Source organism: Colletes latitarsis, chromosome 2 (genome assembly GCF_051014445.1).
Source record: "Colletes latitarsis isolate SP2378_abdomen chromosome 2, iyColLati1, whole genome shotgun sequence".
NCBI classification, from domain to species: Eukaryota; Metazoa; Arthropoda; class Insecta; order Hymenoptera; family Colletidae; genus Colletes; species Colletes latitarsis.
Window position 1 is genome coordinate 16,665,683 of NC_135135.1, and position 19,864 is coordinate 16,685,546.

Below are 19,864 nucleotides of genomic sequence, written 5' to 3' on the forward strand. Positions count from 1 at the left end.
CTATTTTCTTTAAGACTATTTTAAAACTAATTAGCTTCTGTAAATAGGTTCTGTAACGATTGTATTCGGAGAATAACGATTGAATTCTACCCTGGGGAGTTCGATGGTTTTCCTTCGTTTGAGAAACACTGTTTTAGACAACGTGACAAGCGTCGATGAATGTATCGAAACTATCTTTCACAGATTGAATAAAAATGTACCGTTGCGCGATCGAAATTTATCGCAATACCGTTCTGTGAAATTGAAATACGCACGAATAAATATTACGTCCACCTTTATTCGTATTTTTAGATCATCGTTCGAGAAATTAAATATCTGACAATCTTTTTCGAACAACTTCTTCGGTATTAATTCAAAACGTTGCGTGTTTTCTCGTTTTCCGACGCTTCAAACTTCGGAACGGATAATGATGCAAACAATCGTGGAAACGATATCTCACGGTACGAATATGAAATAATAATATGAGCTGAATCGAAATCGGGCAAAGTTATTTTCAGGAGTTGTTTTGTATTTTATCCGAGCATAATTTCTGAAGTTTAACGAATAATGTAACGAATAAAAAGTTTACATGTATTTCCGAACTTCGGTTTACAAATTCATTCGTCGATTGATTTTTACAAATCGACAGAGGAAAAAATTAATTTACCAACGATTCGTACGAAAGTAAAGTTTGCTCGAATCTGCTTACGAGCAATAAAAATAAATCGACGGGGATGAAACGAATTCCAAGAAGTAGTTATTTTTTTTTTTTTTTGACGCTGATATCTTACAACTATTTTATATTACCGAGGCTGTATTCATTCGGGCGATGCATTCTCCGACTGATTAAACCAGTATTCTCGGTATTCTAGTATTCGGTGGAATGGGAGGGTGGAAACGCGATAGGAACAGCTTCCGTCCGCCAGGAGTCGTAATTGCGCAATATCCTTGCTTAATCTGACACAGTTAAGCTAAGTCTGCTCTAAGTCTGTCAAACAAACGGCCATTGAAATTTATATGAATTTCACGTACGATTATTCCTACCTTACAGATTTAAATAACAATTATATCGTACTCGTTCGAATTTTCATACATTGTATTATCATCAATTCCTTTCCCAGAGATACCAGGAAACTATAGTTAAAGGTATCGATACAAATAAAGCAAAAATAAACGTCTGGAATGCTCCGTATAATATTTTTTTAAGCATTTTTTGCCACATTTTTCTCTTAATAATTACCATTAGAAATTCATTTATTATACCGTATTCTTTCTCGTCGACTTCCCAAATTTTTTCCTTAAAATTTCAGATTAAAACTGTTACAACGATGGGAAACTCGGGGCGCTGGAATATCTATGTACGGCCATGCGCGCGGACAATAATACCCCGCATCCATCTTTTTTGTTTCCCCCGTTACAGATAATCCACACTTTATTCCCGTTACTGTCTGCGTCACAAATGGATTACCAGTCTTTTTAATAAATAATTACGAGTTAAAATTGTGTCTAATGAATTCCTTCTCGTTAATTCGAGCGGAAGGCATCGATTCGTTTTTGCCAACTTTTGTCAATGGACGGAGATCTCTGCAGGAATTTTAATACTCTATCAGTATCTTCGCTATATTGCATAAATATATATAGTTGGTAAAATACGTAAAGAAGCAGGAAATATGCACCCAAAAATAATTTTTAACCATCGTAAAATATTTCCCAAATATTTTCATATTCTCAGAATTCGATATCTTAATAAAGTCCACGATTAATTCTCCCATCCAGAGAAAAAATGAGTTCCATATATTAAAGTTCAAACAAAGCAATGTTTCGCGTTTGGTGTTAATCGATTGGAGTAGAAAAATAATTATAATAAACTTGAGGAACTAAAAGTTAATTTTGGGGATAATTTAGCACCGTGGACGACTGGCTATCGAAATAAGGATGGAAATAAGAGAAACGCGAACGTTATGGTGAAATATTCTTGGACGACAAGAACATTCGAGGTTGGCATAAAACGAAGAGGAAACGTAGAAGGGTGACAGGAAGCGTCTCCGGCTCGCCGTGAACCGTGACTTCGCAATACCCATGCTTAAACTGACGCACTTAAGCTAAGTCTGCGTCTGGTGTCGAGCTCATTTCACCACCCGCTATACTCATTTTAACCCTCTACAACTTGACACCCTGCCATTCTCTTTTCTCTCCACCGCTAACTTCCCTCCTCGCTACCTCCGTCCCTCCCGTTGTTAAACTCGCAATAATTAGAGAGATTTCTATTTCTCTAATCTTCCCGCTCGCCTCCAATTATCTTCGAAACGGACAACTTCGAAACATCCTTCGTGCCCGTCCCGTTTAAATAAATTTGAATTTATTTAAATAGAAATTACGGCCACGCCGCACGCGCGCCCGATCGATCTTTTTCCCTTTTTAGTTTCGGCTTCTAGGTATTTAAATTTTATGCCGACCGTGTGTGTTTCGCGCGAATACGTAAGCAGCCACTGTCGGGGGTCAAAGTTCGAACGAGAAAATTGTTCGAAACGCAGCCGGATCGCGACAATGTTTCGTTAAAATGGTATCCAGCCTCAGATTCCCATATTTAAAGTTACAGTTACAATCAAAGTTACGAATTGATAGAAATAATAATGTAACCTCATAGAGAAAGGTCAGATTACTAACAAAAATATTGTACTAATAAACGTGCAACGACCAATCTTTTTTGTAGCAAAGCTCGATAGAGTAATAAATTCTGAAACTAAAATTATCGAGGTACAGTAGTGCCTCGAATATTGACAGAATTTTACCCTCCTATAAAGTTAACAGCTTCCATATTTCCATTGTATCTTTATGAAAGTATTGTAATTGGAATCACGAGTATATTGAGACTACTTTGCACGTAAAGAAGCACTTTAGACTAATGTTTAAATTTAAATGTAACGCTCTATATCGAATTAAATTAAATGCAGCAAAAGTAATATAAGTACCTGTATAATAATTGTTCTCGTATAATTCTTTTTATTTTCTGCTTTGAACTAACCCCTTTCACGTGTACGATAAGGAAACGAAACGTATTAACATATTCATGATTATATTAGGACCATTGATTCTTCATGAATGATAATGGAGAACTGTTCGTAAATCCAACGAGCAAAAATTTCGCGATATTGCTAATTTGTTTCGCACAAACGACTTTCCGCAGCAGCAATTCGTGATTATTCGATCGCGAATTCACGAAATTTGCTTACGCTCCAGTTTTTCGTGCACACCGTTCCCCGATTGGTCATGCGAGAACTGTAGCCTTTTGTTCTTCAGACTTTGCTACGCGAGCTGAAGGATATTAAACAGAATCGATTCCTATGAGGGGAATTGGCGAATATCTCTGCTACAGATTCGGCCTAAATTCTACGAACACGATTTGTGTATCTCGGAACTAAATTAAATTTCAAATTTTCAACGTTCGATACCTTAGATATCGATCAAAAAATATAATAAACATTTTCAATAATACGAACAACTCTAAATACGAACGTGCATATCCACGAGCGTTTTACTAATAAATGAAAAATTCTGGTCTCGTGCGTGACACGGCTGTTTTAATTAATCTATTAATGAAAACATGGCTTTGTGTAAAGAATAATTTACCTTCGATTAAGATACTATTAGTGAGATACGTTGGGGGAAATATTGCGGCGTATTCGTGTCTGTTAATTTTATTTGAAAGCAATTTGATTGTAGTTTTCGCTGGTCGTCACGGTTTGCTCTACCAGCCTCGTATTTAGTACCTTTTTGACCTATACTTAATCGTCTCGTATTGAAATATCAACACGAATTTAACGGAAATCACAGCCAACGCGACTCTGCAATTTGAACGGACGTTTCGACTACAGTGAATAATATTCATTGAACATTATACGATTCGGGAATTATCGCAGATGTCGCGAAACAATTTCTACGCCACCAAATCATTCGGTTTTCCTTAAATTCGCTCCGTTTGGTAATCGTATTGTTATTAAAAACTTGTCAGTATCAGAAACTATAGTCAGTATTTTATATACAATATTTTAAAAAAAATTTCGTATAAAATAGTTGAAACATCAGTGTCAATTTTAACGAAACTCTACGAGAAAACAAAAAGGAATATATACTACAGATCAGGCAGAAACTATTGTAGCAAGAAAACGTACAAGTTTATCAGAGTGTCAACATTCTGATGTAGATTGATTAGAAACCGATGAAGATGGCGTCGGTGAAGAACTAGAGTCGAAAAAGTTCTAATTGGAATTGAGAGGAAAAGGAAAGAACAAGCGACACTATTCCTTTCCTGTGTACTGTTTTCCAATTGATCTGCACGTAACAAAAAGAAAAATTATCTTAACGTTCAAATTATTCTGCTTAAATGAAATAAATGGTACCTTACATTTTTGAAACTAGATACAAATAATTTCTTTTCTCTTCTATTCTTTGTCTTCGTACAAATTGTTGTTTAAAATTGTTTCTTATTCGTCCAAGCTTTCCAACGATAAAGTAGCACGTGAGGTTTCGCCTTTCAGAATATCTGTATCACGGTTGTCAAAGCTGAACGCCTTTTCTCGCCACTCTTCCAATAATCAACAGCTTTCTTCTCGTAGTTGGGCGCGATGTCTGCGCGAATTGATTCTTCCGATTCCGTGCGTTCGTCACTTGAATACCTTTCTTTCGTTTCGCGTGGCAAAGAGCTCGCATAATTGGATCCATGGTATCACAGACAGTAAAGTTCAATATTAGATCTCGTTCCATATCTACGTCCCTATGTGTCTCAATCAGATTACTGATGTGGTCTGGGCACTTGAAGAAATTAAATTTACCTTCGTGATTCGGAATATAAATTCTTATTAAACCTTTCTTTAATTTTAATCATTTACGAGAGACTTGTTTGGACATTCGTGAACGAACACGTACTAGCGAATGCATACATTTACTCGTGATTTTAGCGAAAGTAGACACCGAAACATTCGAGCTTATTATAATTAGTATGCGTGACATTCCTAGTGAATGTATCCATTCAGTTCGCGCTTTGACGGCAGCGTACACAAATAGAATGACGTTTCGAAATGTTGCCTTATTTATGTAATTACGCTCATTCGCGTTTGACGGCCATTCAGCACTTTAATGGCGAAAGTGTCATTAGCAAAATGAAGCAGGTAAATACAGTGAATATTATTTGTTAATTGCAAAGTCAACAACTATGATTACATTATACCGGGCATAATAAAACATAGAGAAAATATTTTTACTGAAGACTCTGTTAAAGTTTGAAATTCCATGCATATGGCATGAATTGTAATACTGTTTTCGAAGAAGGTTTTAATAAATTACAAACCCTCGTTATTAAAAGGATCCAAAACAGAAATAAATTACTAGAGTAATTAATAGCGAATATAAATACAAATTTAATGGATTCGATGATATGTACGAATTATTATACGAAAAATCGTCAATAATCGTCTGCTTGTTGACTCTGCTAACGAGGATAATCCCGAAAGTCTGGCCACTTGGCATCTTATTGTAAACCGCTTCAAGCCTACTTCCGCACATAATCAATGACCTGATTTACATCGATTGTCACTTATCGTGCGTGGTTTCGTCATCGAGCAGGTTTTCCAACTGCTTCCAGTTCGTTCTACATATCCAGCTCTATCCGCTTCCTTCAATTATCCAGCATCGAGCATCGTGGTTTCACTCCGCCACGTTCTTTCGCTCGCGGCAATTCGAAAAACACTTATTTATCCGATTTCTTATTGTCGGTTCGGTGTCCTTACACTCGACGAAACTCGAGTGTTTTCGGATAGAGTGTTATTGTTCGCAGTCTTCGAACTAGGTCGATGCAGACCACGGGACTTGAACTCGTCGACCTCGGGCTTGACCGCACTTTCGAACACGAACCTGTGAATTAGTTTATAGATCCTGCACACCGGAAGACCATCAATAGTTACGATAACGGTGCTCTAAGTATTCTATCGATCAACTTAAAGTCAATTCCAGGAATTGCTCGGGTACATTCATCGAAGGTAGCCCACTTTTTTAAATGTTATATTCCCTGTCGTTCGAACTTTCATGCATGTGGTCAGTGGTTCTTGCTGCTGTTGTTTTGTATGAATCTATGAGCTCTACTTCATAAATAAATTTCAATCAAGCACACTCACTATTGTAGGAGTTATAGTCGTTTGAAAATTGGACTATTTTTATGGGGGTTTTCTCATTTTGCAGAGTCAAGGACCAACTTTCCGAATATTTTTGCGATTTGTACATATTCTCCATCAAAATACGCGTAGTTTGCTTTTTTAAACATTAAAATCGACCAATCCGTTCAGAAGTTATGACGTTTTAAAGATTCGCATGAAAATTCAGTGAAACATATCAATGTGTGGTCAGACATTGTATTTTCGGTAAAGAATTTTTTTTCTCAAAAGTGCGTAGGATTTCGAGGATATATGTATTCACCAAAAATTATTGTAATTGCCTTCTGCAACCAAAAATATTTTTTTTCGAACGATTTGAAAATTTTTAATTTTGTCGAAAAATTTCAAACCTACTTGAATTTTTTTCTCGAAAATGGATAGGATTTCGACGATATGTGTACCCACCAAAAATGATTGTAATTGACTCCTGCAACCGAAAATAGTTTTTTTAGAATGATTTGAAATTTTAAAAAAATTTGTCCACCTTCCTCAATGGTTTTTCTTGAAAATGCGTAGGATTTCGAAGGTATGTCTACTTCATGACCCAGATGATTCTAGCCGTTTTAGAAAGAAAAATAAAAAGAATGTGTTTATTAGAAACAGTATATTTATGGCTGGAACTAGAAAAAAATCAAAGTGAAAAATTTCGATATATTAGTTACGAGTAACTAAAATCATATCAGTCAAAAAGTATATATAATTTTTCTCTTTCGTAGTTGATCGCAACATTGCTTCAAGAACTTTTAAGTGCTCTTTGAAATTAAAAATACAAGAGGACTATGATACTATTGCGTTTAATGATTTAATGGCGAGTGTTCGAACGTTTTTGCGTGCCACTGTTCCGCGATAGAACCGCAGATCGACTCAGCCAGTAATGAAAATTCGCTCGAGCAGAGATATCGTTATTAGCTACAGCCAATCAGTCCGTCTAGCCAACAAGTCAACCCCGCACAGTACATCAGCGCTGCCCAACGAATGGCGCCTCCCACGCAGCATTTACGTTGTCAGAGAAACCGCGTGACGTTAAAGAGGCAGTCATGATAAGCCCAGCCATCCTCGAGCGTTAAAGTAGTTCTCTGACTACAATAGCGCTCAAAAGTTAAACATAGATTCCTGACCATGCTTTTCCACGCATGCCTTGTTCCCTCTATGAAGGGACAAAGTTATGAAAACGCGTGTTACTCGCGTAAATGTCGCGTTCACAGCCTACTATTAAACTGTCAACTTCGTATAAATTTAACAACTCCGAAGAAACAACAATTTCCTTCTGCAGGTTTTTTTCCTAATTTTCTCATTCAGTTATACGCAGGACGAAGAATATTTTGTGAAAGTTTCGGTAGAAAATTCCCAGAGTCGACGAAGTTATTGCTGAAAGTCGATCGTAGTCGATAAGATAAAATTGAATAAAATTCTGTTCGGTTTACAGATCGTGTACACTTTTGCATCTTTAAAAAACGATATATGGAATTTTCGATGCTTTGTAATTATCAGATCTGAACTTTCTAAATGGTTTGGAACTTCTTCTAAATTTTTTGTTCAGCTCCTAGCCCCTCTTTTTGGCACAACCTATCCCCCTGTGAACTTAATTTTCCTCACAGTGCAATTTCTCCCCCGAAAATCTTGAGTTACGTTGTATCTTTAGTGGCGTTTCCAGCGACTGTTGCTACTCTGCGTTCCTTTGCTACCTCGAGCAACGCGTCACGTTTTGTCAACTCATTCTGAACTCATACTTCATCGCTCCCCAGAGATTTCTCTCGCTGATTATGGTGATTGTGGTTTATGGACCCTGTTTTTTTCCCTTCCTCGCTGCAGTCTTTCATTCGGCGAATAAGACCTAGAAGAATGAATTTCCACGAACTCCGAACGTATTCGAAAAAGTTCGTATAATAATACTCGTATAAAAGCGATCGTGTTGTTATACAGAGTGTCTCGAGCCACTGTGTTCTTTGAAGCTATTGGATATGTAAGAAAATTTCAGAGAACAGAATTCCGCGCAATTCTATCCGCAATTTCAGAAAGTGGAAAATTATTTTCTGTACAAGCGCGTATGTACCAATATGTTTGGATAAAAATAGAGTTCATCTATCAATTTTAAAAAAAAAAACAAGAATTACACATTTTATTTAATTTATCGAATAAATAGTAGACTATTTTAAAACCACCGTACTCCCCAAACTATACGATACAAACGTGGTAGCTGGTTCCACAAATGGAACGACGCGTTTTCGATTGCAATTGTTTTTTAATCAATCGAAAATGTAATTGATTCCTGCCCAACGCAGATTTCCAGCACGTCGTTCCAACGAGAGCGTTTCCACGGTCTGGCAATTTAGAATAATTGCACGCATCTGCCTGACGCACGAAGAAAGCGACGCGAGCAACGTATTTGCATAAATGTTCAACCTATAAACAGCCCAGGTACGAGAATTACACCACGGGACCGTCTGGCTGGTGTAAGCGCAGTGAAGTCGATGCAAGTAGCATAATTTGCACGAACTAGCTTCAGATCCTCTTGTTGTGGGAGCTATTCATCCCGCGTATGAAAATTTCTGTGACGATTGTCGCCTCGAGTCGCTTACGTCGGCATCAAACCGCTAACGAGATGTGCATCTAAGATTCTACTTAGCTAAACACTTTCAAAATAAGCTGATTAAAATGCTGTACGAACAACAATTTTAAAAACTCCATCAAAATTTCTTGCACTGCCCGCTGCTAATTTTTTCGAAATATTAAACGAAACGAATCGTTCTGAATAAAAATCTCGTACAGAATAAATATGGTTCTGCTGAAATTAATGTAGAAATATTCACAAATAAAGGGCCATTTCAGAAAGTTAAATCGAATTGATAATTACAATTGAGGTTGTATGTATATTATAATGTAATTTAAAAACGGTAGATGTATGATTTTTCAGAGATTTTATATTTTTCTTTTGGCAGTCGATGTTTCCTGGCTCTTCGATATGAAATATTTTTTATATAACTTTGAACGAAGAGATTGAACTTTTGATAGGTGATAAATAGTTTAGCCACCGTGGTCCCGTTGTTAGTTGTGTTTAGCGAATAAAATACAATGGTGGGAAATAATTGGAACTTTTTTCACCCAGCCATCCATCTTCATATTCTTCGCCGCCATTAACATTTCGTCGGGGACGTAACGAATATACGCAAAGTTCTACGGCGAAAGAATGAAAAACAGAACGCCCGGTAGAAGAAATATAATGACTCTCGTAAACGCGGACCCCAGACGATATAGCCATCAATTATTATTTTAGAACCGCGTCTAGAATGCCTTTTCTAAAAGACGCGAGCGAATCATTTTTCGAGAAAAAGTGTTTCCCCGAAAGTCACGAAAATATTGAAACGCCCTCGAACGAAAACCTATGAAATAATTAATAGGATCGATAAACCGAAGAGACTAAACTTCAGTGTATTATTAAATTTTAACTGAGACTTATTATATTTTCCTGAAATTCTTAGAGTTTTATTCTGGAGCAGAATTTTGTACAATTTCACTAAATATTTTTTTGTATTTTTAATGAGCTTATAACTCTGATATAAATTTCTAATATAATTGGAACTATTTTCAAAATGAGAAGAAATTATTGTTTGGGAGTATTGGTTTGGGAGCAGAATTGTGTACAATTTCACTAAATACTTTTTAGTACTTTTAATGAGCTTATAACTCTGATATAAATTTCTGATATAACGAACATTTTTAGTATCATCCTGCGAATAATTTGCTAAACGTATCTTGGAATCCTCCCGTCTTAATCCTTCCATTTCAAGAGTTTCCTATGTGTACCAGATGATTCGCTCGTATAATTTGTCACGTAGCAGAGTGGAAAAAATTATTATCCCGCGACGAACGAACTTTAATTTACCAAAGTTTGCAGCGTCACGGGAAGGATGTTCGTTATACCGCAAAATCCATTTGGAAACGTTCAAAGTGTGCAGCGTGCTGGCGAATGCATTCTGGACGATGGAATTTCACGTTTATTTCAATCATTAGAGACTGGAAATTCAGTTAAATCTTCAACGACTGCGTACTATGTAAATCAAGTGTTCCATGAACTTTTTCAATACACTGTTATGGCAATAGCCAGCGCGTGACTCCGACTTTACTCGAATTTCTTAGCTACTTTCCAAAACATACACTCAAAATTCTCGCAAATATTAGCAAAGGAAAATAAACGTTCTATTTATTTTGGAATGTGGAAATTCTACAGAACATTTTTTTTTTTATAAAATATACTCGCACGACGTGACTTTGAAAACTATTTCGAATTAAAAGGTAGAAAAGATAAATTTAAATTTCGTTCATGGTTCTCGTAAAACTCTCGTTAGTAAATGAAAATTGTACAGTTTTAACTACTGGGAAGAGTTTGATGTTTACATCGGGCAAAATATTCTATTTATTTTAGAAATTTTAGAGAACATTTTTACACGAATAGAATTACAACTTTGCCTGTAATTTAATGGAAAAATTTGTAAATGTTTCGAGGATTGAATGATTTCAAAAGCGTATTCACATATTCTGTGTCCTTTCTTCGTTGGGTCGCGCCGTTTTAGCTCGCGGATGCTCTAAAAGTGTGGCCAGAATAGGCAAACAAAAGCCGCAATGTCCGTCGATTCGGCCCACAGGCCGGTTGTAATCGAGTTGCTCGATCAAAATTCGCCACTCGACGAACAACCATGGATTTTTATACCAAACAAAGCGTTACATGCTGCTCTACGCGAAACCACCGCGAAAGTTTTCAGTTTACTCGACACAAGCTCTACCAAAGGCGTCGAAGTAGCAAAGAATTTCAAATTTCAAATTATTTTCCTGTCCTGTAAAAAGCTAACTGTCTTCGTGTTTTCGAGGCTTGATTTCCATTTATGGCCCCGTGTCGTCGGGGTACCTAATTAGGCAGCAATTTACCAAGTTTCGCCATAAGTTTAGAACTTGCGAATTCCACTGTCTAACGAGGCTAACGTTGCGAGTCGCTCAGTTTGAGACGAAACTTTTTTCAAGGTTTTTGGATGACGATCCTCCGGATTTTACGAAACATTCCCACCAGAGATCGGTCTCCATTTACGAATAAAAATAACTGGCGACGTTATTGCAAAACTTTCACGGTTTTAAAGTTCTAATCAAAAGTTTTATGAATACAGGCGAAAGAATTTATTTCAGCTTGTCTGTTATAATTCTGACGAAAGCGCGGATTCGACGCGTCCGGGATTGCTTTTGCTGATTAGGATCGGACGATGCTCGTCGGTAAAACTCTGAACAAAGTGTAAGATTAGGTGACATTGTTAGTGGAGAAATTACCTTGTAGATAGAAAGATTCGCGACGACGCAGTGAAGCACGGCGTCTCTGTTCATTGGGACCGTCACGTTTGTTATTGGTGAAACGAACCTCGGTCCCTCTGAAACACAAGGGCGTCATCTTCTTAATCAATCTATCAATATTTTTATCACAGATTAAACAATCAAGTTCGCATTAGTTGTCTGTTCATATAAGTGTAATATATTTCTTTAAAGTTTAGTAACTCCTGGCCCCTCTCCCTGTAGTCACTTTGACTGTTATTTTCATAAATGTTAACTTGTTTGAACATTCACACAGTTGTTGATAATCGGGGGAAAACAATTTCTGAAACATATAACGTGGTGCCACGTATTCAGATTGTTAAATCTGCTTTAATTATTTTAAGTAGAAAATAACTAACTTCTATTCGAAGACATTTTATTTTCCACTTTATTACCAATTCATATTATCGAAGAAAAAACGAAACAAAAATACATCGAGCTCTAAACGATGCATTTAAAAACAAAAATACTTTTACTATTTGTGTAATAATCGCTACACTGGTAATAAAATTGAATCGATCGATAAAAGATTCTTTGCTTGGACAGTGAAATTACTACTCAGTGGGAATTTCGATGCTTGCCAATGCAGTTTAACTAAAGCAAGGAAATTTGAACCGCATTTTTATTTCTATCCATACATATTCAAATGTAACAGTTTTTAATTAAATTTCTCCATGTTTTTTTTTTTTTGTTTCTTTACGTTCCGGTTTTTCAGCTCCAATTCTTCTCGAATATCGTTCTAATGAAAGAACGAATAAAAAGTACGGGATTCGGGATATTTATTAGAACGACTGTATCGGCCGAGAATGTTCAATAAAAGGAACGCGTCTGGCTAAATTACGAAACAGAGTTTCCCACTGTAAACACGTGACGCTTCACGTTCCCCAAGTAACTCGTACTCCTGCATACTGTTCCATCGGCATAGTATTGCAAATTTACGTTCCGTACAAGCACGTGCAATATGTATATCCGGTTAAACGTAGCCAGAGAGTTTAACACGTTATGTTACGTTTGCTCGACAGAATTTCTCTGTCGTTCATCTTCCCCACGATGTCACTATTTAAGACAATTTTAGTAAACTTTTTAATATTTTTAAAGAAACAGTAACGCTCGAACGCTAACACTTTAAATCAGAAGCTTAAATTATATATATTTCTTTAATTGAGATTAAATTTATTTTAGTAGATATTAATAGTAATCACCCAATTTACAATTTGGAAATGTGTTTAAATATAGTTTTAAATAAAGTATCCTTCCACCCCATGTTACAACATATTTTACCTATTTAATAAATCCCAATTTATGTGCTTTGAAACATGAATATATATCGCTGACTGAATTTGAATTTACCCCTATATTCTAGCTGTAATTATACAAGTATGTGGCGATAATTTGAAATGGCGGGTTGACATTTATAGTGGCATAAGTCAGACTCGTTTTGCGTTTGTTTTAAAAAATTCCATACAGTGAAGTTCTTGTACTCGTGTATCGAGGAATAAAGATGTTAAATAAATGAAACAAATAGTCGTTTTACGATCAAAATTGACCTACTGATTCGACACGCCAGCGCTCGAAAATTAATATATTGTAGAATATCTCTTGTATTTAATAATTGCTTTCAACCTCCTATGCGCAGAATCAATTTACCTTCCTCGTAATTGACGGTCCTATTTCATTTCCCTTTTGCGAATGTTTCATTAAAGCGAAAGAACTTAAACATTATAACCTTCGTAATTTTCCTTTTACATATTCGCGTAGACTTCTTTCGAGAAATTTAAACGTAAGGTCAATGGTAGAAATTGCCTGATTTTTTACCTGCTTTCAAAGCGCATAATTATTCTGGAGTCACGAAAAGATTAGCAAATAACCTATTTGAAACATCTGTTCTATAACTAATTTTCACTAACATATTATGTATATTTTCAATATCAAGTTTAAGTATACTTGTTCTATAAAATATTCAAATATGTATATTAAGTCATTATCCGATCCATAATGTGCAAATTAGCAACCACCCCCTAATCCAATATAGTGCACTGTGATGGAATCCCCACCATGTTTCAGTGTATCATTTTATTCATAATTTAAAAATATTTCAACGAGCACGGTTTATTTTAAATAAATTTTCCGAGATATTTAAAACCAAATTAATACACGTCCTCCTTGGTACCAAATTACTTCTGAAACATTTTTTTTTTGTACAACCAATAGTTTGCAGAGTTAAATAATACCCTGAGTGACAGAAAGTTTCGAATCTCAAGACTACATATTTTAAAAAAACTATAATTTTTAGTCAGTTCACGTGTAGGTCGAAAATACATGCATTTAAGCGAGGCAAAAAGTTATGTTAGAACAATGCAAAATTACTGTGATTTAATTAATAGGGATCGAAGCCTTACAACAGGAGCAGACACCATCAGAATCCAATCACCGGCGCATAATTAGCTACAAGCTCCAATTTATGCAGATATGATAAGGTAATAAGCTGCGAATAATATTACTTATTAATTACATTACGAGACAATATTAACATACCCCTATTTGTAATACAGAACCTGGTACGCGTTCAGATAATACGAACATTGATTACATTTTGTAAATGTTAACGACCTTCCCACAAGAAATAACATAAGAAATATATCCTTGCAAAAATAGTAAAATTAACGTAATTGAAATTGTACATTCAATATAAATTGCTAACAAATAATATTTATGAGTCCTATAACAAGCATATAAATAGGGAATGAATTTTTTTCGATATACCGTACATCCTTTTAAACTTTTGTAATTTCTCTCGTTCTCTTTGCACGTGTTAAACGTACAATACTTAAAAGTTTTGTCGAAAAAGGTTTGCTTAATACTAGTATGGAATCTGAACTTTGGTGAATCGAGTTTTTCCTACTTTCGCTGACCAGTGAACCGTGTTATTTGTTAAAAGTACAGATGTTTTTATAAAAAGGGGGAAAATTATATTTAATTCGGAGGATTATAGCCAGTTAACAATTCGTTGGTAAAACGGTTCGAAAGCAGTTACGTTAAGTAGTCATGTAGGAGTCGCGTAAAGGCGATGAGGAAGCAAAACGGGGATGTTGGCAACGGGGTTCAAACCCGGTGTGCGCCAACAGATAAGCACTGATCCCAATTACACGTTGGGTAGACCGGTTCCCGGGCTGAACGGATCATGGATTATTGACTCCATCTTGATTGCTTGGCTCCAATCAATACAATTGAGAGATCGATACACCTTGAATTTCCTCTGCTTGTACCGCGCCGCGACTTACGTCCATATTTACGACGCGTTTACTTTCTTCCTTTTCCTTTCTAACACTCAATTTTTAAATCGTCATTTTTTAAATCACTTTTTTTTCATTGAATTTGAATTGTTTTGCTCTTTCAATCCTCCGGTAAAATTGACTGTGTTGGTACGAGACATCTTGTTATAGATTATTTTGATACTTAAAATATAATTCGACTGTTTATAAACGTAGAATAGAATTACCATAAAGAGGCCAAAAATTAATTTTCAGGTGTAATAATATTCTTTGCAACGCGTTGGTCACTCGATTGCACTAAAATTGCACGTAAAATATGTTTCGTGGTATATAAATTAATGTATACAGTTTATGCATAAAATTTGGTGCACGACTCTTTGAAACCTGCGTGAAATCGAAAGTTCATTGTGGGTCTGTTAATTAATTACTGTTTTCTTTCAACCTTACGAATACCTCTAGATACGTTTTATATATATATGTATTTATGCTAATACGTATATAGAGACAACGTTCATCATCATAATGCTAAACGGAATAGCTTGCAGATGTATATATATATATATATTTATCTTCAACAAATATGCAAATCGTTTGTTGCGGGTCTAGGTTAATTATACGGTTCAGCTAATTTATTTAATTTATACGATGTAGTTGCGTGCTGTTTAGAATACTAGTCCGTTAATTATTTACAGGCCAATAGGCGCCTAGAGGATTTTTCGAAATTTTGCGATGAAAATTATTCCACGCGTAATTTTTTTCGTGCAGTCAAAATTAAGTTTACTTTTTCTTCACTTTTAATAGTTTCGTTCCATCGACGAAACATTTTATTGAATTTAATATTTCCCAAAGCCCGGGATAGCTTGAATCTGGTGACTTGTAAAAATGTGCGATAGAAATGTAAAACAAACAATAACGGTGGTCGTAAAAATTTGTACCGAGAAACGTTGTTAATAAAAAATCGGGGGTAACAACCGTAAAGTCCGAATCAAATTTTTCGTGCAACAACACGACTAAAAACTATCGATTTCTAAATTTTTTAGTCGCCCAATAATCGTTATCTGTGACCGATATTTTTTTCTGTCGCGTTCGACCAATCAATTTTTCTGCTTTACGTATCGGATTTTATTTCACCATAGCTAGATAGTATAACATTTAGAATTAAGGGCGAGGCTAACCGTCGATGTAACTTTTCGAACGACGAAAGAAATCGCGAATAAACTTGCGTTTAATTTTGAATCCGAATTCTGCGATCGGAACGGTCAAATCCGATATTATAAGCGCATTAAACCGTAGATTGGGATCAATCCGTGAAGGTTATGAAGATTATGCTCTAAGTTTTAAGCTGTGCATCCGATTCGCATTCGGTTACGTTAATTAATTGATTAGTTAGATAAGTCTCATGATTGACGAAATCCAATTAGAGTAACGAGTTGAATTCTCGAATAAGATTTAATAAAATTACAGGATTCGCAACAGAGAAACATAGTTAATTCCGCTGAATTGTAGCTCCTATGTTTGTGTCAATTCCAAGTTCTGAACTGCACCTACAAACCGTGTGTTAACTTCAGATTATACTGTTCAACGTGCAAAGCAACTATTTTCGGTTTAGAAAGGCAATAACAACACAGAATAGTACGAACGTCGTTTAAAATTTTTGGAAATCCAATATTTACTTTAATTTTACTTCTAATGCAAACATTTCGTAGCATTCGTACGAAAATTTCATCGAAAAGCGACGAACGTTTTAGTTATAGTTTTCATAAACTATCAGATTTATTTACTTTTTTTATTATACGATTCGTTAACCAGATATTGATATTAAAAATATTTTTATAGACAGACGTAATGAAAAAATTAAAAGCTAGTGATTTTTTTCGAGAAAATTAATTTTCGTATCGTATATAAATATACAAATTTGTGAGAGTATTTTTTTTAAATAATTTTGTTCTATTCTCTCTTTTTTGTATAACGGAGGAGGGAGAGTAATAATATTTTCTGGGTAGATGCATAAATGGAGCGAACGGTGGCTGTGCTTGAGAGTATCAGCGAAAGAGTATTAAACAATTAAAGCGAATGTTTCCTCAGTTTTGTAAATTTACTCGGCAGAAGGGAGATTTCGTTTCAATTAGGTATAGGGAACGTCACGTTGCGAAATTGAATCTGATGATCTTCTGTTTGAAAGCGATACCGCATAAAGTTTCAGCAGTTAAAAGTAACTGGAAGACTTAATGAAAGATTCTTCCGTCTATTGGATAGGTAATTTATACCAAGTCTCGCGTTTAAGGATCCTTGCTCGAGATTTATCTAGCTCTGATAAACAATACGCGGATCTTGGTACAAACAATGAAAGCCAGATTCGTCTCGAGTTCTATTTATTTTTTATTTCGATGATGCAACGAAATTAATAAGGAATTTAATATTATTCGAACCATTGCAATTTCTTGACATTACGTGTTAGCGAGTTTTTACCGAGCTTTAAACGTTATTAACAGTTATCAATATTTACGTTACTGCGAGCAAAGGAACAAAATCACAATATTAATTAAATAATATTTCCACTCGAACCGTCAAACGATACTTTGAACATTTTATATGGCGTGAAATAACTCGTGTTCTACATTCGAGTTAATGAAAAATATTTATCATTGTCCACGTAACGTTTCAAGAAAATTTATGATAAAATCTCTAAAACTTGATTCTTTGTCGTAATTTAATATTTATCTTCGATACTTTATTCTATAGTCGAAGAGAAATTTCAGAAAATTATATACATTTCATTCCTATGAATTCTCGACGAGTTTAAATCGCAAGAGTCCAACGAAACGATCGAATCCGAATGTTCGTGTTTTCTCAAGAACGAGCAGTACATAAAATTGTCAAGCTTTCTCCCCAAGTTCATTTACGATATTTACTTTGTTCGTAAGTAATGGTCTCTCGACACGAAAGGATAAAATTTCGAGTAAAACAAGTACACGCGCGAGTATGATCTATTTGTCGAAAAATCGTAAAAATGGTTATTTGTTTCAACGATCTGTACTGTTTGATTTCTAATGGAATGTGACGAGGTGACAACGGAATTCCGGCCCAATATTCTCGAAATCGTCGATGGTTGCACATTCTAGTAATTTTCTACGTAGCGAGCACTAAATGCGGATCCATTGTTACCGGCTCCTATAACTGCAATTTGCAGATCATCGGATTGATGTACGTTACGGTGTCGTTGTAAATGTCCTTGTCGGGCACAAATCACGGAATTCCGAATCACCCTATGATTTGTGTGCCAGTCGATTTAGGTATCTTTAACGATATAATTGTGCTGCCGCGCTATAATTTTGCCTACACTCTCCCAATGCCAATATCATATCTACAATTTCGCTGCCCGTGTAATCTGCCGTCGTCCATAAACGTCATACAAGCAACTATACTGGTACCAAGCGAAGTAATTCCACTATAATCATTATACAATATTTAACGATTGACTTTCATCGTTCGTAATCTCGTTGACGCCCAACGCGTCCTGTTCGTAAATTTTTGATTTTGGAAAATTATTCTGACATCCGAAACTTGACCTTGAGTAATCTCGCGTGTCACAGGGTTATTCGATACCACTTGGAAAGCCAAAAGTATCAGTATTGCGAACATTAATCATTTACATAGTTTTAGAGTATAGAAAAAATTAAGCGAAGCCTTCGTTGCACACTCGAATTAATAACGTGTAAAAATATTTTAATTTATGAACGTACTGTTCTGGTTGGTGCACCTTGTACTATCAAAGCAATATATCGGAAAATATTACGTCTCTGTACAATTTTTTTTCGATCACTACACTTTGAAGTCGACAGAACGTGTCACTGATTTTTGACGAGCTTGAAAACTTGTCACAGTTATGAAAGTTTGAAAAGTACGACTATGAAAGGCTTAGATATAACAATCATGGTTCAAGTAGACTTTTTGGAACGAAAACATAGATTTTTGAGGCCTCTAGTATTTTCCAAGTCTTCGATTGTTTAACTCCCAGAATGTTTATGAAATTATCATGAATATAAATCTAATTTTCTACTGCGTAATTCAATTTTCAATTTTTGTATATTAAACGATTATATTTCCCATTCGTTTACTCTGTTCTACGTAGAAAAATAAGTCGAAATGAACTTTATTCATACGATGCTGCGTACTTTATCATTTTAAGTAGAAAAGGCGAATATATGTCGGGGATGTCGGACCAAGCGTATAGATGTTCCACTTGCTCCAGACATACATTTTCAAATTTAATTATCTCGAAAACGAAGCACTTTAGGGAGAAATTTTATTCTACATTTTCAATGTATTTTTGCATGTAGAATCACCTCTCATCCGATTCTGCCACTTATTTAGGCACGCTCGTAGAAACAGAATTCTACCAAAGATGTCAAGAGACCAAAGGGAAACTATTGTTTACGAACACAACGATGGCTATTAACAAAAGTAGACACGAAAGAAACTTCAGACTGTTTTGTACGTCTAGTTGAAAAGTACAGAGAGCCCTGCTTTTAAAAAACTAATTTCATAGTATGCGAAAGACGCTAACCTCCGGGTTCCCTCTGTTAGGTGAATGGAGGCTGTCTTGAGAAGTCGAGACGGGAATGCAAGAATGGTTACGAGAATTTTTTGTACGGTTTTCTGAATTTTACATGCGCTCCACAAACCTCGTTACAAGAGACATTCAAGTATGCAATACAGAAACGTTTACCGTGCCCTGAATTTAGGAAACTCGGTCTACGATTTTTCAAGATAAAATCTGTCTCGAATCGAGTATTCGCCTGGCCTTGCGTAATCGTAATTTCGCCAAATTAAAATAAAAATTTTGGAATTTTCTTCACTTCGAACGAACAAACTAAAGACAAGTTAATATATGATACACGCGTACAAATAAAAATCAAATTACGTTGTTGCAGCAAACCTGGTTATTGTTAATAAATACTCACTATAATAATGATGAAAAAAATTAAAAAGTTCTGAAAGTCTAAAAATAATTTTGCACTCGTAACGTGTTCTTGTATTCTACACGTATTATTA

At 35.5% G+C, this 19,864-nt stretch overlaps 1 protein-coding gene across 1 annotated transcript in view; it reads right to left on the reverse strand.

Annotated features, from left to right (window-relative positions):
• The window catches only part of LOC143351835 (opioid-binding protein/cell adhesion molecule homolog), a 145,382-nt gene that overhangs the window by 42,760 nt on the left and 82,758 nt on the right, over positions 1-19,864 (reverse strand). The window contains exon 2 of the mRNA XM_076783837.1: positions 11,499-11,596. Within this exon, the coding sequence (XP_076639952.1) occupies positions 11,499-11,596 (98 nt within the window). The remainder of the gene's footprint in view (positions 1-11,498; positions 11,597-19,864) is intronic.